Below are 26315 nucleotides of genomic sequence, written 5' to 3' on the forward strand. Positions count from 1 at the left end.
AAGATTATCTTCTCAAACCCAATGACTTACAAACAAGACCACTAAAGTTTTAAAAATATTATTCTTTGGCAAACATAAGTGTTTTTTCTGTAACTGAATGGAATTACTCTAAAATATGTTAATGCCAAGTTCAACAAAATATTAAAAAAAGCTTAGACAAACAAAAAACTTATTTTGTATTTAATAAAATAATAGACGAAAGTTTAGAGTAGTAAATCTCTTATAGAAAAACGAACTACACATTTCAAGATCGTCTTCGTCTCGTACTAATTTGTTTTTAGTAACCAGGAACGGTTGTTATCAGTGATACCAACATATTTTATATTAGGATTGTAGTATTTTGGATGATTCAGATTTGATTGTATTTTGTTTTTCAAATTTAGCAATAAAATGCATTTTAAAATATATTTTATAGCCAAATTTAAAATGTAATTTAATAATTAAAGAATGCCTTGTAATAAAGTACTGGTTTCTTATAACAGTCAAATGAGTAATTTTTTTATGACGGATTATAGCAAAAGAAAAATAATATCCTGATTAATATAATAAATCATTTATTTAACTGTAGATTTTGAAAGTTCTATGAACTCTTTATCTTTATTAATACAGTTATGATTTGATCACCATCACGTCATTTTCAGTAATGGTGGTTGTGAAATTGTAAAGTGATCGCCAAAATTTATTTAACTTTTCCCGTTGTGTAATTACGAAGTTGCGTTATTTGTGCAATAATTGAAGAGTAATGCCGAAGAATAAAGGTGAGATTTTTGTTAGTAGGTCTGTTTTCTAGGTATGAATAACTAATGTAAACAGTCATATTGTACTTATGAACACTTGTGTAAGCTTGGAACCCTCGTTTTTATTTATTTATCCGAAAGTGTGTTTGTGGTAATTTTTCCGGTCCGTTTTGTAATGTGATATGCCCTGTGCCTTTCGTAATTTTTTTAAACATTTTTTGACTTGTTTGTGATCTTAAACAAAATTCACATTGAATTGTGGTATTTTGATTTTGCACGCGTTTATATTAAAGAAAGGTATTCGAAGAGGGGTGGAGTTAATGCTAAATTCCATTTTCAACGCTTTACAAATAAACTGTTACTTTAGTCATGGTAAAATATTTATCGTGACTTTTTTACCGATTATTGTAATTTGATTTAGATCAAATTTTGTATTTTTAATTTTATGGAACTATCCTAATTAGAATCGGTTATCAGTTTAATTTTCCCTCAGTCGCATACACTTTGATAGGATAATTAATTTTTTATTACTAATAAACTAATTATTTGTTTAATCATTTTATAAACTTAGGTTTATAAAATGATTGAATTGGCATATTATAAATTCCAACAGATACAGATTATAGAGTTGTTACAACCTTCAGTTATGTTCGTTATTAGTAATAAGTCAGGTTAGATCTGTGATTATTTGTCTCTTGATGTCATAATGATTCTGTTGTTTGCCGTTGCAATGCTATTTTTGATAGGGTATTTTTGTTTTTTAAATTTTATTTATATTTTAATTGAAAAGCATTTAAAAGAAGTCACTGTTGGTTTTTTCTTCAGTTGTACTCAATAAATAAGAACACTTATATATTAGTAAAATTTTAGCAGTAAATCAAAACAGGACACAAATTCTGTGTTCTGCACTAATTGTAACAGTAGATTAAAAAATAATAATAAAAATGTAATTGAGAGTTTACTGTTACCATTATTAGTACTTTAATATTTATCACTTAGGCATTTTGCAAAAGTGACTTTTGCTTGGTTTGAACAACATGAATCATGATTATTTTTACTCATTTCTATATAGGAGTCAATAATAAACCATGACTGATTAATTGTATAAATAACAGGTGATGGCATTAAGATGTATTTTTATGTAACAGTTTTTTTTTAATCTGAAGCACTGTTTCATTATTGGCATTTTTGATTTGCTGTTATCAAAGTCTCAAAAATCCATTTTGTACCAAATTTATATTTTGTTGTTTTGCACTAAACACAAGATTTGTACAACCACTTTTATGTAAGATGCAATCTTTTTTAGACAAAAATGTAAATTAATGTCTTCAGCATCAGTAAAAAAACGACCTCAGTCCTGATATAGATAATAGTGTCACTCAAAATTATATACTACATATTTATATTTTAACTCATTTGAGTGCTGCCATTATTTTTGTTAGTTGTTATGTTGACAGTTAAATTAAAAAAAAAAAGAAAAAACTAATGTGATAATGTTGATCCAATTTAATGTAAAATTGATGTTTAAAAGGTGTTAAGAATTAATTTATTATAAGTATTGAATGTGTGAGTTGTCTGAATTTATCTATGACATATTTTTCATGGAGATTGTATAACAAAAATATCATGCGTGTTTTTAATGAATAACATAGTCTTTGCGAAAATTTTATACTAATTAAACAAAAGGTACTGTGTGATGTAGGTTGGGGAACTTAGATTGTGAAATGCTCTATCCAGTTTTTGTACATTGGTATGAATATTGTTCAGTATAATTGATCATAATCTTCTCTCTGGTTGCAGAGTTTTGCTGCTAATGCTATAATCTTTTTCAGTAGCATAGATTTCATAAACTATATGAATCTGCAAGCGTGTTACAGTCATGAAAATTGTTATTTAGCAATTTTCTTTGAAAAAAAGGGATGTGTTTATCATTTTTCAAAAATCTAATTTGGGGGGCAAGGTGGCCAACCAAAAGTTTGTATGAAAATTCTAAAAATCAACAGTATATAGTGAATGATAAAATTGTATTCTAGGAGATGATTCTGGTTCACTTTCTTCAAATTTGATGCAAGATATTGTTACTTTGTCATTTAACTTATTTCTAAGGTACTTACATATTAGCTTGTCAGCTAAACTATAATGATCCTGTAACTTTGGAAATACTTCAAATACTACTTTGGATCATTAAAATATTTTAAATATTAAATATATAAGCGTTATTACTTATAATTATAAATATAAATTAACCTACATTCTTGCTAACCTCGACTAATTAACAATAATTTTTTGATTAATAAATAATTACCATAATTACTGATTTTATTATTTTTTCTCTTCAGTATACCTCCTACATCCCTAACAATTTGTTTTACATATTAAGGATGCCTTAATATGTGGCCTATAAGTGTGTCGCTTCTTTTAACTATATTTTTCCACTTCTTTCTTCATTTGTCACTTTATCATCCACCCTTCTAATTTTTAACATTCTCCTATAGCACCAGATTTCAAAAGCTTCTAATCTTTTCTTCCCAGGTCATTCCCTTGCCCTATACTTTTCCTGAAACCAAATTGGTCCTCTCCTAACACTTCTTCCACTCTCCTCTCAATTCTTCTGTACAGAATTCTAGTTAAGATTTTTTTATGCATGGCTAGTTAAGCTTATTGTTCTGTATTCTTCACATTTATCTGCTCCTTCTTTCATTGGTATCATGACTATAACACTCTTTTTGAAGTCTGACGGAACTTCCCCTTTTTCATTAATATTACACACCAGTCTGTATAATCTATCAATTGCTTCCTCACCTGCACTGCACAGTAATTTACAGGTATTCCGTCTATTCCAGGAGCCTTTCTGCCATTCAAATCTTTTAATGCTCTCTTAAATTCAGATCTCAGTATTGTTTCTCCTCTTTCATCCTCTTTGACTTCCTCTATAACACAGTTTTCTTTCATTTCCTCTATATAACTCTTCAATATATTCCATCCACTTATCGACTTTGCCTTTCGTATTATATATCAGTGTACCATCTTTGTTTAACACATTATTAGATTTTAATTTACATACCCCAAAACTTTCCTTAACTTTCCTGTATGCTCTATCTATTTTACCAATGTTTTTTTCTCTTTCCGCTTTTGAACACTTCATTTATTATTTAAATGCTAAAAAACATTACTGTGTTAACTAGTCGAGGTAAGTGAGCATAGGTTTAGTTTGGTTAAATTATATTTATAAAATAAATAAATATAAATGATTATAAAAATGGTAATGTAATGGTTATATTGGGTGATATTAACAATAACCCAAAAGTTTGCAGTTTATTGGTTGACGGGCTAATATTTAAGTATCTTTTCTAATTAGCAATTTAAGTTTGCCTAACCAAGGTGATTAGCTAATCAATTATAGTATATATTTGCTAGTGTATACACAAGGTTACAAATTTTGCCCTTGAAGATAAGAAGGATGAAGTACAAGAATTTTGTCCACCTGAAAATCATCAATAGTTTACATAAAAATCTTTGTGGATAAAATGAACAACCACCCAAAACTATTTTCTTAGCTTTCTTTGAACTATGTGGTAATGATAGCTTTGTAAAGTTTTTTGTATCCTGAAGGTCCTACTTATAGTAGAATTAAAGGTCTGAAAGGAGGAAACAGGGAAGAATGTCAAAGGTTGGTCTGATATTAAGAATTATCTTTGCATTTGGAGAGGTGTACATGGTGCATCCCAATAATACATAATGTTCTTACCTCTGCCTGCTCTGACATGAAGTTCACATTAGAAGAAATCAAACATTTCCTTTGAAAACTTATTCTAGGTACTTATTCAAAATCCAAGCTGGTAACAACTAGTAAATTCCATATTTCATCTTGGGAGTGTATCATGAACTTGTACTGTGGTTAATTTTTTATGATTTTTATCTAACAAATTATTTTATCATTAAGAAGTAGAGTTTAAATTATTATCTTATCTTGAGGAACTAGTCATCCATTTATATTTTTTCACTATTTTGGGATCTTATAACGGTGAAACTTTTCTAAGAAAAAAGATTGTTTTGTTTGAAATTTTCAGGAGCTAGCACGGACAAATATGGGTCAATCCATTTGAAGTGACCCGGGGTTGATTGCTTGACCAATACAATAAAAATTGAAACTTACCTACTTGTTTCCTCATGTTTTAGGACCTTAAAACTAATTTTAAAAATTTTTATTTAATCAGTTTACCTGTGGCGGCTATTTTTGTTACAGTGCGCACACCTATTTTTGTGATTAGGGTTTATGGAAAAAATCATAACAAAAACTATTGGTCCTGGAAGGATGAAACAAAAATCAAATTTAATCATATTTTCTCAAGGTAATAGTTTGGTTTAGTGGTTTATATATCTCTTCTTTATATGAGAAAATTACCAATAAAGTTGAACATGAAAAATCATGAAACTTCACATTAGGTAAGTTTTTTAAGAGGCAGGAATGACATACATAGTTTTAATTATTTTTTTATATGTAGGTGTATGTTAGTAGTTTTACCATAAATAATGTTACTGGTGATATACGCACCCCTACATTTTTATGAATTTTTGAAAACCAACTTTTTTAAAAAAATTCAAATTTGTCTTCAAATAACTCTGATGGGGTTGGTGATAATCTCAAATTTGCACAACTAGTGTTTTTGTAGATGTTTATGGCAAATAAAAAAGTTTCTTGTGTATTGTACTAATAAAAAAATTATAACTTCTCAAAAATCATGAAGAACTTGTTAAAAGCGATACCATTTTGACTCGCTAAATAAGTGTTCCAAGAGGGTTTCTTGTCTTCTTGCCACTTTAATATTTTTATACTTATTATTATAGTTGAAATAGGCTTGTTTGAACCATTCAACTGCAGTAATCATGTTATAACAGGCGCTTGAAGTCATTTCCAGTTGTCAGGAAAATTCAAGTTCCAACATACTCATTTATGCTTGTTGCATCATTTAGCTTTGAAGTTACAGACTGGTCAGTGCGACATTAGTCAGTGACCTATTCACATCTTTTCAGAGTGTCTCAAATCTCATCCTGCGTTTGCAAGTGTTTATTCAATAAATAAGTTTTACTTAATAATATTATATTTAAAAATGTTAAAATAATTAAATTTTTGATTATTTTCAAGTAATTTCACATAAAACAATGGAATTACTTTGTTCTATAGGAATTTTATGTGGATGAAGAGTGTCATAAAACAGTATGGTACAGTGCCAAAAGAACTCATTAAAATTTATGAATTTAGTGATGAAAAACCAACAACTCATCTTTTTGTGAGTTAATTCAGATATTACTAGTGTTTGTAAATATCATGAAAAAAGGTTTTTGTCAAAATTCAGTCACTTGTACAGTTCAGTTGTGACCATTTGAGAAGTCATAAAAATACAGTTAAGAAAAACTTAAGACAAATAATATTAAAGCAAGCTCTTAAAAAACACTTTTTTCCAAATTTAAATTTATTTCCTGAAAAATATCTTTGTATTAACTGTTTCAAATGTATGTTTATCAGCAGAACAAAGAACTATATGAATGCAAAAACCAAGAGTAATATATTGCCCCACTTCACAATATTGAACAATTGGATGCTGCTTGTAGCATTTTGGGTGTATCTCCTCCATCAAAATTGAAAGAATTAAGCACGGATCAAAGGCTGTCAACATTAAAATTTAAAATAAATAAGGTATCTGAAAAATTAAAAAAGAATCTTGAATTGTGTTTTGACTCAAAAGTTTCTGAAAATGAAAATCCAACTCAATCTTCGCATGAATATGAGGATCTTATTTTAAAACTAAAAGAAAAATGTGTGAAGATAAGGTTAAAATGATCAGTTTACTTCTGTAATCTTGGACGAGATCTAAAATATCAGAGTTCAATGTGTCTGAGCGTTTGGTTAGACTTACTAGAGAATTAGTTAATGAGCAAGGCATTCTATCAGAGTTAGGTAAAAGACATAAAACAGCAACTGGTAACAACACAATTAAAAAAGTTGTGTTATTTTATGTAGATGACAATAATAGCAGGCTGTATGCTGGCAAAAAAGATTGTGTTAACATGTGTGTTGATAGTGTCAAAATGCATAAGCAAAAGTGCCTTGTTCGTAAAACTTAAATGAATTGTATGTCTCCTTTAAAAATGAAAACCCTGAGGAAAAAATTGGAAGATCAAATTTCTGTATACTCTGTTTAAAATGGTGTATGATGCATCTGGGACTCATACTGTTTGTGTTTGCCTCCACCATCAGAACATCAAATTCATGATTGACAGTCCCAGACTTAATGTTGATTATAAGGATGTAGTAGACATTTTTGTTTGTGACAAGGATAACTACAGCTGTATGATGAATGTGTGCACCAAAGTAGGCAGTGCTTGACATGCTCAACTTTTCTGAAGAGTATGATGTGTTGCCAATACAGTAATGTACAAACGGTGGGTAACAGCCGATAGGGAGAGATGATTACTCTTCTTCAGACTAATGATGAGTTTTTTTAATCATTAGTGGAAAAATTGGAAAAACTGAAATCTCACCGTTTTGTGTCAAAATCTCAACTCCAGTTTTTCAATAAGAAAAAGTCAGAATTAGGTGAAGAAGAATGTTTGGTGTGGGCAGACTTTGCAGAAAACTTTTCATTTCTTCAAAATGAGATACAAAGCTTCCATTGAGTCAGCAGCCAAGCCACGGTTCACCCTTTTGTGTTCTATTTCAAGGAAATTATGTGTTACAACACAAAAGTGTCTGTACATTAAGTGATCACTTGAACCATGATACAGCAACATTTTATTGCTTTCAAAATTTTTTAACAGACCATATAAAAGAAAAGTGGATCAGAATGTTAAAAAACTCATCAATTTTACTGACGGTGCTGCAAGTCGGTATAAAAATGAAAAAGAATTTGCTAATTTGTGCAGTCACAAAAAATACTTCGATCTTGAAGCTGAATGGCACTTCTTTGGATCATCCCAAGGGAAAAACGCCTGTGATGGTGTGGGCGAAGCAATAAAGCGATACATTGATGAAATGTATTCATTTTGTAATCACAAGCTGAAAAATATCAAGTATTTTTTTATTAAATCAGTTTTGAAGTGAGATTTCAGAAACTCTATAAACAGTTTAGACTGCTGTGAAAGAGTTGCTTTTACTAGAGCTATTACAAGTATGTTCCTGTGTCAGAAGGTAAGATGTATGTTACTTTACTTCAGACTAAGGAATATGAAGACCAGCCTGTGTCAAGTATTGTACCATTTTCACTTAAGGAAAAAGTCTCTATTGCTTGTGTGTATGATAATCAGTGGTGAATGGGAGAAGTGGTAGATATAGCTTCGAAAATGACGATGTGCAGGTTCATTTTTTTCTATCTAGCTGGACCACATACATCATTTTAATGGTCTCAACAAGACAAAGTGGGATACCAATCTGCAAAGTCCCGGAGAAAGTTGACATCACTTGAACTAACTACAGTGATGGGTCATTATCACACAATTTCGAGAAAATTATCAGAAGAGATATCACAGCTATTGATTAACCACACTAAATAATAAACTTTCATTGCAAAAACAGGCTATTTCATTGAAGAATAATTAAAATTTTGCTATAATTTATTTTTTCTTCAATAGTGTTTACTAAAATAAACCAATATAAAAATAAAAATGGATCCTTAAAAACAGATGTAGGCTATTCATTGAAATCTCAGTTTGGGTAAGTTTTACAAGCATTTTTGAATTGAATTAGGTTACTGGTATTTGTTAAGTTGTCATTAAATTATGACATATCATTAATAATTTAAAGAAACTGTTTTAAAAATATTGAAATGTCAGCTTCAAAACATAGAGGCTAAATATAAAAAGATTAATATGCAAAGACAAGAAACCTCCTTGGAATACTGAGCGAGTCAAAATGGTATCGCTTTAAACTAGTTTTACATGATTTTTGAGTGGTTATAACCTTTTTATTAATATAATACATAAGAAACTTTTTTATTAGCCATAAATATCTACAAAAACACTGCAAGTTGTGAAAATTTGAGACTTTTATTACCAACTCCATCAGAGTTATTTGAAGCCAAAGTTAAAATTAAAAAAAAAATTAGTTTTCAAAAATTCATAAAAATTTAGTGGTAAGTATATCACCAGTAATATTATTCATGGTAAAACTACTAACATATACCTACGTATAAAAAAATGATTCAAACTGTGTAATGTAAGCCATCCCTGCCTCTTGAAAAAATGACCAAAATTGAAATTTCAAAGTTTTTCATGTTCAACTTTATTGGTAATTTTCTCATAGGAAGAAGAGTGATAAGTAAATAAACCAGTGGACCATTCTTTTACCTTGAGAAAATGTGAATAAATTGTTTTTTGTTTCATTCTTCCGGGGGCCAGTAGTTTTTTAGCTATGATTTTTTCACAAATCCTTACAATCACAAAAATAGGTGTGTGCACCATAACAAAGATGGCCGCCACAGGTAAACTGTTTAAATAAAAAAATAAAAATAAAAAATTGTTTTAAGGTTCTGAAATGTGTAGGAAATAAGTGGGTAAGTTACAATTTTTTTTTAATTGGTTAAGCAACTAGCTTATGTTTTTTGGGATTCTTCAAATTGATACCTATATGCAATGATCTGGGTGCTCCTTTTCTGTCCCTTGTGGTTTAATATTAAATCTGATAACCATTAAGAGTTGTTATTTACCCACATTTATATTTTTCAGTGTAATTAATATATAAATATACAAAAATTGACATTTCATTGAGTAATGTTTATTATGTACATGTTTGGTCTTGTTTATTAGTCGGTATTACATTTACTGTAATTTTGTCAGTAATGTTTATAAAATGAGCCATCCTTTTAGTAGGTTACTATAATAGATTTAATTGTTTTTATTTTTAATATAGAAGTAAAAATATGTAACTACACAGTTTTAATTTGGTAATGATGAGAGAACATCATTCTTCTCTTACATTTAAAGGTTTTTAAATTGATTAATTAATTATACTCACCAGAAAAGTGGTGGTGAGAAAAACTATTGTACTGATGAATAATTGTTTTGATAATACAATTTTTTTTTTAAATGTTTGTTCATTATTTGTGTGTAATTATCCTTTACTGTCTTTTTAGGAAAGGGAGGTAAAAACAGAAGAAGGGGAAAAAATGAAAATGAAACTGAGAAAAGAGAATTAGTTTTCAAAGAAGATGGTCAAGGTCAGTTATGTCACCTTTTAATAACTTTTTTTTAATTTAGCTGCAGGATTGTTATTATAAAATATTGAAAAACAGGTGTATGAATATATTAAGTAAACTATTTAAATGACATTCACATAATTTTTTATGACTTATAGTAGCAAAATTTCTTATTTGTAATTCAGTTAATTTTACATTGTTGCAGAATATGCTCAAGTAACAAAAATGTTGGGCAATGGTCGATTGGAAGCTATGTGTTTTGATGGTATGAAGCGACTTTGCCATATACGAGGGAAACTTAGGAAGAAGGTATTTGATTATTTCTAAACATTATTAACTTTAACATATTATTATTAAACAGTATAATACTTTAAATACTAAATATTAGGGTTAAAACTATTTCTGATAATATTTTGGGTTAAATTGCAAATTCTAATAGAAGATTAGGAGATTAAAAGTATTATAAGTGAAATAAGTAAGCCTACAAAGGTGGGGTGAAGAATTCCAGGGCTCGCACAGAGATGCCGTTAGTACATTTAATTTCTCGACAGCGTCGCATGATTCCATTCATCATTAGTTTACTATAAGAGTTTCAAATTGCTGCATCATTTAGTAGAGTTTTTACATTTCGTCATAGTAGAGAATTAGGATGTTTTGGGAAAATGGAAAAACTGGAAATTTGTGCAGTGATTAAATACCTTTTTCTGAAAGGCTTAAATGCATTGAGAGACTTCTCCATCAAATACAACAGTCAAACACGGGGTTGCAGAGTTTAAAATTGGTCATACACGCACTAGCGATGAACTTTTTGCTTGACGCCCTTTTGAAATGATTGTGCTGGAAATCTGGAAATGGTAGAAAGAATGCATAAAATTATTTGGCAGATTGATGAGTGACAGTGAATGAGTTAGCTGAGTCTGTAGGCATGTCAACAGAATGTGTGTGTAATATTTTACATGAACATTTTTTTGGACATGAAAAAGCTGCTGTGAGCTAGATGGGTGCTGCAGTTGCTCATGTCTGACCAAAAACAGTCCAGAAAAAACATTTCAAGTGATTGTACCAAGCTTTTTCAGCGCAATCCAGAATTTTTACATTGAATAGTGACTTGTGATGAGACTTGAGTTCATCAGTATATTCCTGAGATAAAACAATGGGTTGAAAAAGTTCAACGTGCTCCAAAAAAAGGAAAGATGACTTTTCGTGTGAAAAAGTTGCAGCTGTTTTTTGGGGTGCATGTGGAATAATTTTCATTGATTATCTTAAAAATGTGAAAAAATAAATGGCGAATATTATATCACTTTATTACAGCATCTTAGCAATGAAATTAAGGAAAACAACCGCATTAGGCAAAAAAAATTGCTTTTCCATCACAATGCTGCAGCTCTCACTTCAGTCATTGACCTCTGCTCGCCATGACGAATCTGTTTGATAAGAATTTGTTTGCGGTAGTGGTACTCATCACTGTAACCAATTTATATTTGTTCTTTATTTAAATGTTTTGATTTTCGCCTTAAATCTTGATAAGAATTACAATTTATTATTAGTTTCATTATTATTAATACTATTTTGGTAATGAGGATTTTATTGTCCTTGTGAATAAGGTAACACATTTAAATTTATATTAATGTTAAAATTCATTTTTGGTATATGTGATTTCCTTTTTTTTTAATTGAATGTTTCATTAGCCTGTAGGATTTTGTAAAGTCAAATCATTGTTTTTTAGGCATTATAAAAGTCTTCCCTTTTCAGATACCGTATATGTTTATGCTTTGACTGAGGAATATTCCCTTGAGATAATTTACGCGATTATTTTGATAAATATGGTCCGCTCATTGCGATAGTCATGATTATCATCATTATTTGAATGATCTAGTTATTTTTAGAATATTGTGATTATTGTTTATTAAATTGTTTGATCGATACTCTAGGTTGTAGTTTCTCAGTAACAAAATGTCTTTCGATATTAAACCTTTGCTCTCTCATCTGGATTTGTTGTTGTCCAGAATAGCATGAATCATGTTCTTTTAACTTTCCTTCAATTTTTTTTTTCTTCATTACATTGCCAACGCATGATATTTATGATTGAACTCTACCAATTTTTCTTAGATAATCAAAAAGTATTAATTTCAGATTTATTACTTTCTAATTTAGAATCATTAATTTTGTCCATATGGATAAGTGTATTGTGTTTCTTAGCACAAATCTTAAATCAATTTTTTCAATAACATAGATTAATGGAATGGCCTTTCCGTAGATAATTAGAACAACAATTATTATCTCCCAAAAAGATTTTACAATCATCAATGGACAAATTTAAAAATTCTTTACACTGTTATAAATAATGATTTGAGTTACAGAATAAACATTGATTAAAGTTAAATTTAGAATAAAAACTGACATTATTTCTTTTATATTGTTTATTATGATAGTAAAGCATTTGTTAAAAGATTTGGTTGGATTGTTATAATGCTGTCCTTTGGTTTTGTTTTCTGTTTTCACTTGTGTGTTTGAAGTGACTACGTTAATGTTTTCGAGAAGTTTGTATCTCATGTTGAGAAATTCTGAAGTCTATAAAGGTGGAAAACCTTTGATTTGATAATTTCTCATTCCATAGTCTTAAAGTGTTATAATCTAGTTTAGATGTTAGAGATTGGACTACTATAAATTTATATGTATTAACAGGTTTTGTAGGCAATATCGATTTAATACTCTCCCTAGTAAAATGTGTAATATTTAAATTTTAAGTGTTTGTTTCATTAAAAATCCTATTGAGAGGTGGTTCTCTTACAGCCTGTCTTGAATTTTGATTGAGGAAGTATGGTTACTGTGCTCAGTGGGCGTAATCATCTAGTTGAATAGTTTAATGTTCTTAATAATTTTTACAATTTTGTGCATTCATATAAACAACCATGATTGTACTACAGGTACTTCTGTTATTCAGGTCAGCTTCAGAAGTGATGACCCACCGGGTTGGTCTAGTGGTGAACGCGTCTTCCCAAATCAGCTGATTTGGAAGTCGAGAGTTCCAGCGTTCAAGTCCTAGTAAAGCCAGTTATTTTTACACGGATTTGAATACTAGATCGTGGATACCGCCGGTGTTCTTTGGTGGTTGGGTTTCAATTAACCACACATCTCAGGAACGGTCGAACTGAGAATGTACAAGACTACACTTCATTTACACTCATACATATCATCCTCATTCATCCTCTGAAGAATTATCTAAACGGTAGTTACCGGAGGCTAAACAGTAAAGAAAGAAGAAGCTTCAGAAGTGACAAAAAAAAATTGTCCAGTATTTACTAAAATAAAAATAACATTTATTCAATTCATCTTAGGTATTGAGATGCAAAAACGTTTTGCATGTAGTTTACAGTAAATACTGCTGGAAAGTGCAAAGATGTAAAAGTTTTAATTTTTATTAACATGTTGATAGTTTTTGTTGAAAATTTGATCAGTAGAAGAAGTAAGTACTTGTTTATTCATTCAGCAAGTTGTACTATTTTATGGTATTAGTCCAATTATTCCATTTATTATTCAAACGAGTTCTGTTGTTAATTTATTTTTATTAATCGTAGTTTTTTATCGTTTATATTTTATTTTCAAACATATAAATTACGATTAAAATTTTTTGCTGGTCAGGTTATTCTTTAAATTTTTTTTCCCTTTATTCAGCACATTCTCTTTTTTTATTCTGTTTTTGTATATTTCTTGAAGTTAAGAATGCATTATTAATTTAAAGGTTTACAAACTTTTGAATTTTTTGTGTTAAATATGTATTGTAACACTGCAATTTAACCCTTGGAGTCTATGCTTGCATTGTGTGAAATTTATACCTTTTGCGTTGACACTCATATTTGGAAACACTATACTTTTGTGCTAGTTATTTTTTAACACATAACATCTACTAAATTATCTGCTGGTGGTAAGAAATTAGTAAACTAGTAGTGTTATACTTTTTTCTATTTGTGGATGTGGATTCCTAATAGAAATTTTACATTGTTTTTATGTTATTGTGTTATCGTCAGAATTAATCTGTCACACATCTTAGCAATTCCTAGAATTGTACTGATAAAAAAGAAGGTCTTTTGCATGTTAAGTTGTATTCAGTTAAATATCTCTTATTGCCGGCCTCCGTGGTGCGAGTGGTAGTGTCTCGACCTTTCATCTGGAGATCCTGGCTTCAAATCCTGTTCAAGCATGGCATTTTTCATACTCGCTTCAAATCATTCATCTCATTCTCCGAAGCAATACCTAATGGTGGTCCCGGAGGTTAAACAAGAAAAGAAATCTCTTATTACAAGATTTTTACTTACATATTAATGTAAATACTTGTGTTTGGTTATTTAAAATTGGTGTAAATTAAAATTGTTAACCAATTTGCATATAAACACAACACTTGTGTTTGTATTTTTTGTAATGTATAATTTTAGTTAGGAGAACCTTAAACTTTATTGTCAAAGAATGTAATATTGCTTTTTTTGTTAAAAGCCAATTCCAGGTGGGTTGAACTGTATTATTGATTAGGTTGAAATCATTGTATAGTGTATTATATCCAAGTAGACAATTTTTTTCCCTGCTTTCAGTTAGGTAGGTAGTACACAATGAAAACTTGATTAAACTGTCAGCAATTTTCATATAATTTTAAAAAAATTAATATTATAGGTGCATTTTATTTTTAATAGGTTTGGATCAATCAGGGTGATATTATATTGATTGGTCTTAGAGATTATCAGGATGCTAAAGCGGATGTCATTCTTAAATATACTCCTGATGAAGCTAGGAATCTTAAAACTTACGGAGAGTTTCCTGAAACAGGTATTATATTTATTATTTTTAAATAAATCACAACTAAGTTAAAGTTATTGAAAATTTCAGTATGTTACAGCTTAACCCATTCAACCATTTTGATGAGTTTTTCTATATCTGTTAACCTAACTCAGACCCATATTAAGATTTACCTATCTTTCTAGGTTTAGAGTTACTTTGTTTGGTTTTGCACTACCTTTGTAATGCATTAAAACATTTGGATTACAACAAGGAGTGTTGCTAGAGTTAAGTATTACATTACTGACAAACTATATTTCTTTTTACTATACAAAAACTTTGTAGTGATGTTAACAGAAATAGAATTGTTTTAAAATGCATTTTTATCACACTTAGGAAAGGAGATAAAACAATTCTTATTACTGTTTACAAATTTAAGAATTAGAATAAAAATTGTTGCTTCCTTTCCCACATTTAAATATAACTTTTCACTCTTATATTAATTAACTTTTCAATTATTTATATTATTATTTAATATTACATGTGAATAATATTTTATGGTAATAATGGATGTGCCATAGTTATAATTATTCATACTGGTAGTATGAACCTAGTGGTAGTGAATCTACTAGTAGTGAGTAGTATGAATCTGGTAATGCAAGCTTGTTAATTTTAGCAAGTCTTAATTGGGATTTTACCTCAGGACCTGCTTGAAGAGATCATAACATAATAGTAAATTTTGAATGACCAATTAAACACGAACAAAGTTGGTGCCAAATTAGCCCCCAAAAACTTGAAGGAACACAAATGTCTGGAAATAATTTTTCCCTGACATCACAGAACAGCTGACAGTGAAGCCAGACTTGCAGACACATGTTGAGACGGATTTTTCCAATGCAGTCCAGAAAAAAGTCAGTTGACGCATCAGAAAACTTGTGTCACCGAAAATAAAAAAAAGCAAGAATGAGCAAGTTGTAACTAATGTTAATGTTGATCTTTTATATATGTACGTATATCAATGGTACAGTAATAGGTACTACAGGGACAGGCAGTTAACTGACATTTTATTACCTTTAAAGCTGAGCTGAAGAACAAGTGCAGAAGAAGAGACTCAATTTGTGAAAGATAATGATTGGAATTTCCATATATTGACAACACTCCAGTCCACGGTGCACTGTAAAGCAGTATCTAACCGATAAAAAGAGTCCATGTCATCTAATGCAACTTATCCTCTGAACTTCCTTTATGTGACTTTCCATTTTCCAGAGTTGAATTCCACATTCCAGGACTGCAATTTTCAGACAGCAGAAGATATAAAAATGTAAGTGGCATGGTCACTGAGTTGGCTGCAGGTTGACTTGCTTTGCAGCTACCTAAGTGATTTGTATGCATCGTTGATGAACATTTAATACTGTTTCAAACCACATAAAATTTGTAACATAACACAGATAGAGAGGGAGATTATATTGAAGGGGGCTAACAAATAACTTGTAATAATAAACCACATTCTTGCCACCTATCTTAGATGTTATTTAATGGCCATACCTCATACTATGATGTATTATTTTTCTACATTATCATTCACTGCAACACCCTTTTCATAGCATTTTAACTTAATTGTTCGCCTTCAGAAAATTTTCTTGCTGTTAATTTTAAACCAGTTAACTATTATTTCTTTCAGTTCATCATTTTCAAATCTCTGTGATGCAAACCACTATTTAAAATGGAGAAAAAGATAGTAATCACCAGGTATAAGGCCAGAACTTAACCTCTAGGAACAAAAGTTCCTACAGGTGTTGCTTTAAATCTTGACTTGTTTTTTTACATTTGCAGTTGAGCATTTTTATGCTGAAACAAAGTCCTATTTGACAGTTTCCCATATCTTTTGTTTTGAATAGAATAGTACATAAAAGTTATTTACAAATTTTATTATATGTTCAGAATTAATAGTACGTACTTCCATTATCAAGGAAAGCTCCCTGTCTATAACGTTTTTGCTTGGACCTCAGAAATTATGAATGTTACCACTGCATTGATTACAACTTGTTTCAACATAAGTGTACATTATTTCTAAGTTTCCAGTCGTGGGGTTAAGCAATTCATCTTCATTTTGGTTTGTAGTGCTGCAAAAATGATTGAACTGCTACATTTTCCATTGTCATTCTGTTTTTATTTTTGGCATTCAATTGGGTATAATTTTCTGTAATCCAGTTTTTCAATTAAATCATTTTTTTGAGAATTTTTTATTTATTTTTTCCAGCAAATTGTTTGTGACCATTGATGGACAATTGTTACATTCTTCAGTCTGAATATTCATCCAGTCTTCTGTTAACAAACAACACTATTTTTAAGATTTAGGTTCAGACAACATTTTATACATAAACATCAAAATTTGTTTGTTGATTTCAGCAGCAGATTCGTTCTTTACCATTAAGAACTGAAGTTACTGCTTACTGCTTGCACTTTGTGGAACTATTTTATTTTACAGCATATTTCAATTAGGTTGTACACAGTAAGTAATAACATCATTGATTATTGTTTCCACCAGATGACTCTGATACAAGTCAGTATGTAATTCAAGTAGTATCTGTTTTCAAAGAATATTCAGCAGCCATGTTGAAACAGGCCCTAAAAACGTGTTTCCTATTTTACATGTCGTGCCCTAATAGTAGCTTTCAATTTATTTTAGTGGTGTTTTTGACAGGGATAGAGTGTCCCATCTCTTTTGGCTCCTCAATTTAACTGAAATCCTCTTGCACACCACTCAGTAGAGGCATGGTTAATTGTTTGGTACTACCTTTGAGTATTGCAACCGCATTACCTTATGAAGAGTCAACTCTTCATCAACAAGAAATTAATACAAGTAAATAAGATTTTCAAAAAAAAAAAAAAAATAATAAACTGATAAAGAGATAGATTATGCAACAAGCAATCTCTTCTCCTGGTTCTCTAATTGCTTTGTGCTGATATTTCATATGCTAGAGGTCATATTTATTAGAATGATGTGGTATTTTAATGTAAACTTCTCTAAGGACACTCATTTATTGAAATATTCCCTCTTAACAACAAATTTTATTAACTAGGTATTCGTTAATAAAGGATTACTGGTGAAAAGGTTTAGGCACACTAGGTAAAATTTTTATCCATTACCAGAATTGTGCAGTGTGTTGAAGTCATTGCCACTCTCAGTAAGACAATTTTCTTTTAAAACTTAGCTAGATTTAAGGTATGAAAATTTTATAATACTTTTTTCTTAAAAATTGGGAGTATTTATTATCAGTGATGATCATCCATACATTGAAATTTTATGAAACTAACTGTAACAACTGTATGTCATCTGTGATATTAAGCTGCTGGTATCTTGAGTAAAATAATTTTAAGGTGGAAGTTGTAAGAAGTCTTAATAGAAAAAAATCAAAGTCTTCAATATAGAGAATAATAGCTGGTATTAATCATTAATTGTTATTAGTTGATACTATGATGAATGTAGAATCGTGTAAAAAAAAATTAATTGGAAAACATAAGTATAATTTGGTGTATTAAGTTTACAGTAATACACATCCTCAGTTAACATAATACTTATAAGTTAATATTAAATTAAAAGTAGACTACTACTAGTTGATTAATAGACTAGTAAAAAATGTTGGAAAAATAAAAAATAATATTAGTAAAATTATAAAAACTACCAAAGTTCATGCCATTAATATTGAGATTTAATATGTTCAGTTGCATGGAATTTTAAGTACATAGCTTTTATACTGTTTGATTATAAATAGTAAATACAGGGCGTTTCATAATGTTCTTCGGAGTTTCGAAAAGTCATTAACAAAAAACTATTTCACTCATAAGAATAAAACAAGTACTGTACGAAACAGTACTTCAAATAGTTTTTTCCACATATACTAGGCAGTTAGTAAACCATTTGCTCGCTAGACGTTGATAGTAGAGAAAATGGCTGCCATGGGAAGCGAGAAGTCATTTTGTGTGTTAGAAATTCACTTGTCAAAGTCAGTAATTTCTGTGCAACTTGCGTTTCGGTTGAAATTTCATAAGGAGCCACCAAGTGACAATTCAATTCGTGCATGGTATAAACAATTCAGTGAAACTGGTTGCTTGTTTAAGCGAAAATGAACTGGTTGTCCATCAACCTCAGAAGTCAATGTCGAATGTTTCATTCGTAGCCTGTCAAAATCGACTGCGGCTGTAGGCAGAGAATTAGGAATTCTGAAAACAGCAGTGTGGAGAGTTCTCTGTAAACATTTATTATGCAAACTGTACCATCTTCAATTAATCCAGCGTCTTTCTGATGGAGATAAACACGTAGGCTCGATTTTTGTTTACAGTTACAGGAAAAGATGTTGTTAGATGAAGGTTTTCTGAACAAGATAATTTTCAGCGCTGAAGCTACTTTCCATATTAGTGGCAAAGTAAACCGTCATAACGTGCGAGTTTGGGGAACTGAAAACCCACACGCTTATGTGGAACACATTTGGGATTCTCTGAAAGTAAAAGTTTTTGTGCGCTCTCTTGTAAGGCAGTGTATGGGCCATTCTTTTTTATGGAAACAACAGTAACCGGCATGATATACCTGGATATGTTACAATTATGGCTTATGCCTCAGCTACTCAACGACTTCATTTTCCAGCAAGATGGTTGTCCTGCCCATTTTCATAACGAGGTTCGACAGTACCTTAACACAACATTACCTTGGTGCTGGATAGGACGTGTGTGTGAAGAAGACCAGCACATTATGCTGTGGCCACCAAGATCACCAGATCTCATGCCATGTGATTTCTTTCTCTGGGGTTATGTGAAAGATAAGGCCACCAATGCCGCATGATATCGCTGAGCTAAAGGATCGCATAATCAATGCAATCAACTCTATTGAAAATGACATGTTAGAACGAGGTTGACAAGAGCTAGACTTTCATGTTGATGTGTGCCGTGTCACCAGAGGAGCACATATTGAACATTATAGATTTTAACAAAAACTGAGTCCCTGCATCATCTCGTACAACTTTCATTTAGGTAAGTGAAATACTTTTTTTGTACTGAATTTTTGTAACTCCTAAGAACATTATGAAACGCCCTGTATATTTTAAACCATACGAGGCAAAAATTGAATTAGCAGCAGGAATTCAACTGAAGTTGAATTAAGAGCGAAAAGGTTATAAAAATTTTTGAAAATAAACATTGATACAACTCACTATTAATGCAACTTGGATGTCTGACAAAGAGCTTCATACTGACAACTAAAAAAGTTAAGACTTAGATTGTTTCCAGAAATTTCCCTTTTTCTTTAAGGGATTGCTTCCATATGGTTTTGCACAGCCTTCAAATTTTATTGTTTTTGGATCAATTTTGGTTGATACATTGCAGTCAACCTTTATAAACTTGTTTATAACTTTGGTATTTCCATGAAGTTTAAATCAGGTAATCTCCTTTATTGAAACTTTGTTTATTATTGTAAATTAATTTTTAGTTTAGTAAAATCTTTTTATTCAAGTTAAATCAGTATACTTTACAACTATCAATAGTGTATAAATAATGTGAACAAAGTATGAAGTTATTACATAGTTACTATTGGTTAGGTTGCAGATGTCAGCTGAATATAAAAAAAAATTATGGGAATATTCAGGTATGTGGGAGAATAGACCAGTTTTGAGAGGTTTTAAACTTTGATGATGTGCATTTGTGTAAGCATTTAGAAACTTGAAATTGTAATTTTTTCCTATTCATATATTTTTTTGATATGTATTTGTGATTATACTTTTAGGGAATTTCATAATTTTCCTTTTTTGTTATTAAAATGATTTAATCTTATTATTTTTACAGTTCGTATTAACGAAACAGTTACATTTGTCGAAGATGGACTTGATGAAGATATCGAGTTCGGTGATGAAGTTAGTGATGAAGGTGAAGCAGATCCTGTTGATGCTGTAAGTAAATATATATATAAAAATTTTATTTATTTTCAGAAAATTCAATTTCATATTTATTTAATACTAGTACTATACTTGACCATTAAAATCTGCTCTGTTACTTGTGAACTGACTGTTATGTCTGTTCTTTTGAAAGCTTAATGCTGAACATGCTTGTTTTTTTTTTACACCCCCTCCCACGCGCACATACAAACAAATGCTCCAACAGTAGACTTCTTTAATAAGATCTGTAGGAGTGAAAATGGAAATTCATGGTGTATTCGTAACAGAATGCAGAGAGTAATAGCTGGTATTAACCATCGTTTTAAAAAAAAATTGTATCATTATCAAAGTCATTCAAAATTGACATGGTATTAAAAAAAAATTATGCTTTATTAAAATGAAAATATAATGGTGTATTCACAATTGTATTTAAACTTGATTTTTGTTTATTTTGAAAACAAGCTAGTCCTTTTCTGTCAAGTAGCTTTTTAATTTTCTTGTTGATTAAAATTTGAATTTGAAAAAAACATATTTTGCAACTCTAGAAATGTACACAAAAAATTCAAAATGTACATTTTAATAAAATTCTCCGATTCAAACATTTAGATTAATAGATATAGAAGAAAATACAGTTACATATATTTATTCAGCTATTATAAGTTGTTTGTATACATGTAAAACTATTGATGCAACTGTTTGTTTCATGACAAAAACACCCACACAGATGTATAATTGTTTTTAATTCTTAAAGAAATAATTAAAAAAAGTCCCATTACAATTTTAATGGATGGATAATGAAGAATGTTAACAACTAGAGCATATTGAACTGATATGTAATTGAATTGGTATCAGCATGTAATTGGATGGGTCAGAGACAGGGGTGTGGGTACTTTGTATCGGAGGAGGATTCCACTTGTGATCCTCCTCGACATCAAAAATGCCTTTAGAAGTATTCCATGGGATGTAATTATTACAACCCTCAGGGAAAAGAACTTCAGTGGATATCTTGTGGGTGTAATAAACAACTACTTGCATAACAGGAGACTGGCTATTGAAACTGAATATGACTGTAAGTGATTCAGCAAGCACAATGAGGTACTGCAGGGGTTGTTCCTTGGACCGCTCCTGTGGACCCTTGTCTTTGACGGTGTGCTGAGACAATTCCTTGAAGGGGATACTGAATTAGTTGCATATGCAGATGACCTTGCCCTCCTGGTTGCGGAGAAAATTGAGGAGGAAGTGGAGGAACAGGCCATGTGGCAGTTAATGCAGTAAGTGGATGACTTAGGGCTTCAGGCCTGAGTTTATCGCTAAACAAGAATTCAATGGTGGCCATTGTTGGTAAAAGACATGTTTGAGACGCAAGTATATGTTAATGGCATTGGAGTAACCACGTCGGGGTGCCTAAAGTACCTTGGCATGTGGTTGGAGAGGAGCGACTTGTTTAATGTATATGCCCAGAAGACCACTGAAAGAGCAGAAACATTTGTATCTAAATTAAGTTAATGAGTAATCAAAGAGGGCCCTGTTCCTCCAAAAGGAGACTCATCCTGTCTGTGGTCTCCACCATCATGATGTACACGGTTCCTGCTTGGGGTGCGGCCTTACAGAGGAAGAAAAATGTGTAGAAAAACTCTCCTCACTGCAGTGGAGGGCAGCTATCAGCATTACGGCTGCCTATCACACCAATTCTAGAGTTGTGGCTGAAGTGATGTCTGGTGTCCCGCCGATCAGACTTAGGGCTGAGATGGTAATCAGGGTTCACTCTGATATTCCAAAGGTGTATGCAAGAAGAATCATGATTCAGGAATGGCAGGAAGAATGGGATTCTTCATCTAAAGGCCAAAGGACCAAGAAAATGATACCAAGCCTAGACGTATGGCTGGGTAGGGGTTTTGGCGAGGTTGGACATCACCTCTCACAGCTGCCGACTGGGCATGGGGAATTTGAGGTATACTTGTTTAGATTCAACAGAAGAGCCTCTCCCCAGTGTAGATATCGTTGAATAATAGATACTGTAGAACACACAGTATTTAGCTGTACCTGATGGGATGTAGAAAGGTTTAGTCAAGGTCTTACTTGGGTAAGCCCAGAAAATACTGTTGGATTTATCCTCAGAGGTACAAAGGAATGGGAGTAGGTTTCTAAACTCGTATTGGGCATTCTAAGAGCCAAGAATCAAGAACCGAGTGATATGGCTGCTGTCTAACATCAGACTAGAACAGAAGAGGTCTTCATAGGCACAGATGAGCATGTTCAAGTCCTATGTTGCAGGTGAAGCAATGAAGCTGAGCTGATAGAGAGGGGTGAAGGAGAGCCTCCTGCTGAGCTGTCTTGTGTCCCCCCCTAGTGGTGGTGGACGATGGTGATGACGCACTGGGACTCTGGATCACCCAACCTTGAAGGCACCTCCTGGGGCTGCGTAATGCTTAGCTGCTGGAGGCGAGGATCAGTGTGATAGGAGGTTTAGTCAGTAGGGCATAGGCACACATATGCATTCTTAACATCTTGCAGAACCTGTTAGTGAGCCCGACACTTCACCCGTAAAATGGGGGGTTCTCCAACTCATTGAAAAAAGAAAAAAAAGGTGTACCAGGAAGTTACTGCCATATTTTATAGACATAATTCTTTCAACAAAATTATAAAAAAAGTTTTTATTCACATTGGTTTGGAAATGTGTCACTTTTGAGTTACAGCTAGTGAAAGATTTTACTTAGATTTCTTCTGTAAAGGTCAAATAATGTATTCAGTTTTTGGCTCTGCCCACTTCATCTTTTGGGTCAAAAAAACTGATGAAAGAACATGTTAGTGTGAACAGTTTTCTGAGTCATAATCATGATGAAAATCAAGGCTTATAAAATCATTGTTTTTATTAATTAAATGACTAGTATCAGCTGATTCTTTTTTTTTTTAGACAAATGTAAACTTTTATTGGCTAAACTGGCCAGATGTGTTGTTCTTTTCTTACCTTGTTACCAAAGTTTCTGTTTATTTTTATATACTTAAAAAGAAAAATGTGTAATTAATTGTAACAATTGTGTGTGTAATTAAATTATAATTTTACGACTGAATTGTAATTCTACTTGATACTATTGTGAAATCTTTTATGTATATATATCATGTTTGTTAATTGCAAAGTTAATTATTATTTAATGTAATATTTTCTGAAATTGATATGCTGTATGTATTAATATCTTTTTGTCGATACTTTGCTATTTTCTGTCAAGATTATATTATTAAAAGACAATTTATATGCAATATTTTGGGAACTGTTTGATTGCTAAGAACTGTTTATGTGTTTTCCTTTTTTTATTGCAATCGCTACCCAATCCCAGACCCTTGGTTCCTTTCAAAACATAATGCTATAACGAAAACTCGATATAAATTATTAGACTAAATTAATGATTTTGTATGCAGTCTTGGAAAAAAAAATATATATATAATAGGTTCCAGATCTGTATCTTTTGTAGTTTTGATGTTAATAAATGTCAAATTACTGTCTCTACAATCTCCTAACCCAATTTAATCATAACTTTTATTTAAATCATGGTAATGATATTAAATTTTATTGTCTCCTTTTTTTACTACAGAATGCACATTAGTCAGATTTTTTAACTAGTATTACAAAGTCTTAGAAGTCAATACTTATCTCCTTTCTCTCCTAAAACCTAAAATATGATTCTCTCCTAAAGTATGATATTTATTTTTACTAACTAGATTCCTTTTTGTGTTCTTTGTGAAAAGTAAGCACAAAATGATTGCTTTCTGGCAAATCTAATTTCAAGATGCATTGATAAGAAACATGTTAATTAGTTCAGTAATTTCAGAGAACTTATCGCAAAAGTCTTAGTACACCATTTAAGTCATTTAGATATAGTCTATTTTTAATGATAGATTGATAAATTGTTATTTTTTGTTTTAGATCTGATGTTGTCCTTGGCAGAAAGTTAATGAATCCAATAACAATATATCATTAACAGTTGATAATAAACATCCCATATTTATATTTTTCATCAGGTACATAATACGTAGCAACTTTTCACAATTGACTTTTAAATTGTTGTACAATATTATTAAATAATGTTCATTATTGTAGCCTAGCTGCAATGGTATTTTAAATTATATTTTTTAAATTTGGTTATAAAAATTGTTTATCATTATAAAATATTGATATATATAAATTTCTGAAAACATTTTTGCTTTAAGTTTTTGTATGTATGTGAACAAATTGTTTAAAAGTTGTAATAAGTTTCTTGTTTGAAGTTCTTTATAATCTTCCTTTTACATTCAATCTTTTTTTTTTTTTTTAATTTAAAAGTAATTTTTTTCTAAGTAGTTAGTGTATATGATGTATTGTTTCCCGATGTGATAATACAATCTGATTCATGTTAATCCTTGCGTACGTGTTAAATTTTACTGTAATTAGTTTTAGGTAACTATAAATAAAATTGCAGTATAAAGTGAATATCTACACTTTAGTTTAATTCTGAGCTAAGTGTCGTTTCTCCATTGTGTGTAAATATAATTTTTTTTATCATCCACCGTATGTTGTACCTTTTTACCTGATCAGATTTAACTTTCACCTCAACCATTATAAATACTGTATTAAATTTTTCTTTTTCTTTATTTTGTCGACTATTTCTAATATTGTTGATTATGAAAGTGTATAGGATAATGTGGAATGTTAAGTAGATGTATATTTCATTATAAAAAAAATTGGTCAGAGATTATTTTCTTAAATGTATAAATATCTATGTTAATAGGGGATTAATTAATTATTTATTTCTGTTTTTAATTATTAATTTTATTGAGTTAAAAAAAATTTATTAATTTTTGAAAATAATAAATAAATGCTAATTTTGTTAATTATGAAAAGCTCATCCAGTAAAAAATTATAAATTGAGATCTCAAAGTTTTCAGGATTTGTGATTTTCATTTTGTTTGTGAGGGGTATATATAAGTTTCAAAAAGGCATATTGATAATTTTGCACAACATTGTACATCGTATTTTATTTTTTAGGGCCAAATAATATTCATTGTTAAAAAATTGATAAGATCATATTAAAAATCCATATTATTATAAATACTTTTACAAAGTTTTTTTAATCCAAATGTTTATTTAGTTATTTATTGTTATGAAATATGTTGTTAGTATTCTTTTCAATCTTTTTTTTCTCTATCTATAATGTAAATTTCTTTTTTTATTCTGTGGTACAATGATTGTATATAACATAGTTTTTATTTGTTCTTTTATTTACAATAAATTATTTTAACCGGAATGTTTTCCATTTTTAATTTTGTTTACCAGCTTTCAGAAAATGGGTTTGTAGTTTTGCCTGTGTATGTTTAGTATTCTAGATATAATTTGAAATGGCTGGGTCAGTTGAGATATTTAAAATATCAGTAGAATCATTGAAACTAAATTATTATTTTGCATAAACTAACATCAGACCATTTAAAATAATTATCTATTGATATATTTTTAGTTATCTGGATTATTTATTTTTTATGTATTAGAGGTTAATTTGCTGTTTTTAGTATCTTTCAAAATGAAAAGCCATATAAAAGTTTTGTTACAATTTTTTTTTTTGGGAACCTCATAATTTTTGGTGAAATATACCATAATTTCATTGACGCCATCATTTTATAATGAAGTATAATTATCACTAATAATAATAATGATAATACTAGTTAAC

At 30.4% G+C, this 26315-nt stretch overlaps 1 protein-coding gene across 1 annotated transcript; it reads left to right on the forward strand.

Annotated features, from left to right (window-relative positions):
* Positions 1-620: 620 nt before the first annotated feature.
* Positions 621-25898, forward strand: eIF1A (eukaryotic translation initiation factor 1A). The gene is made up of 6 exons (XM_075361197.1): positions 621-758; positions 9866-9949; positions 10134-10237; positions 14614-14746; positions 20531-20634; positions 24542-25898. The coding sequence occupies exons 1-6, from the start codon at positions 743-745 to the stop codon at positions 24545-24547; spliced, it is 447 nt and encodes a 148-aa protein (XP_075217312.1). The 5' UTR covers positions 621-742; the 3' UTR covers positions 24548-25898.
* Positions 25899-26315: the final 417 nt, after the last annotated feature.

Source organism: Lycorma delicatula, chromosome 3 (genome assembly GCF_047948215.1).
Source record: "Lycorma delicatula isolate Av1 chromosome 3, ASM4794821v1, whole genome shotgun sequence".
NCBI classification, from domain to species: domain Eukaryota; kingdom Metazoa; phylum Arthropoda; class Insecta; order Hemiptera; family Fulgoridae; genus Lycorma; species Lycorma delicatula.

Excerpts from the sequence above, each read along its gene's own strand:
- eIF1A (XM_075361197.1), top strand. Across the intron at positions 10,238-14,613 it reads GAGGGAAACTTAGGAAGAAG|GTTTGGATCAATCAGGGTGA; the intron begins GTATTTGATTAT and ends TATTTTTAATAG. Across the intron at positions 14,747-20,530 it reads CGGAGAGTTTCCTGAAACAG|TTCGTATTAACGAAACAGTT; the intron begins GTATTATATTTA and ends TTATTTTTACAG.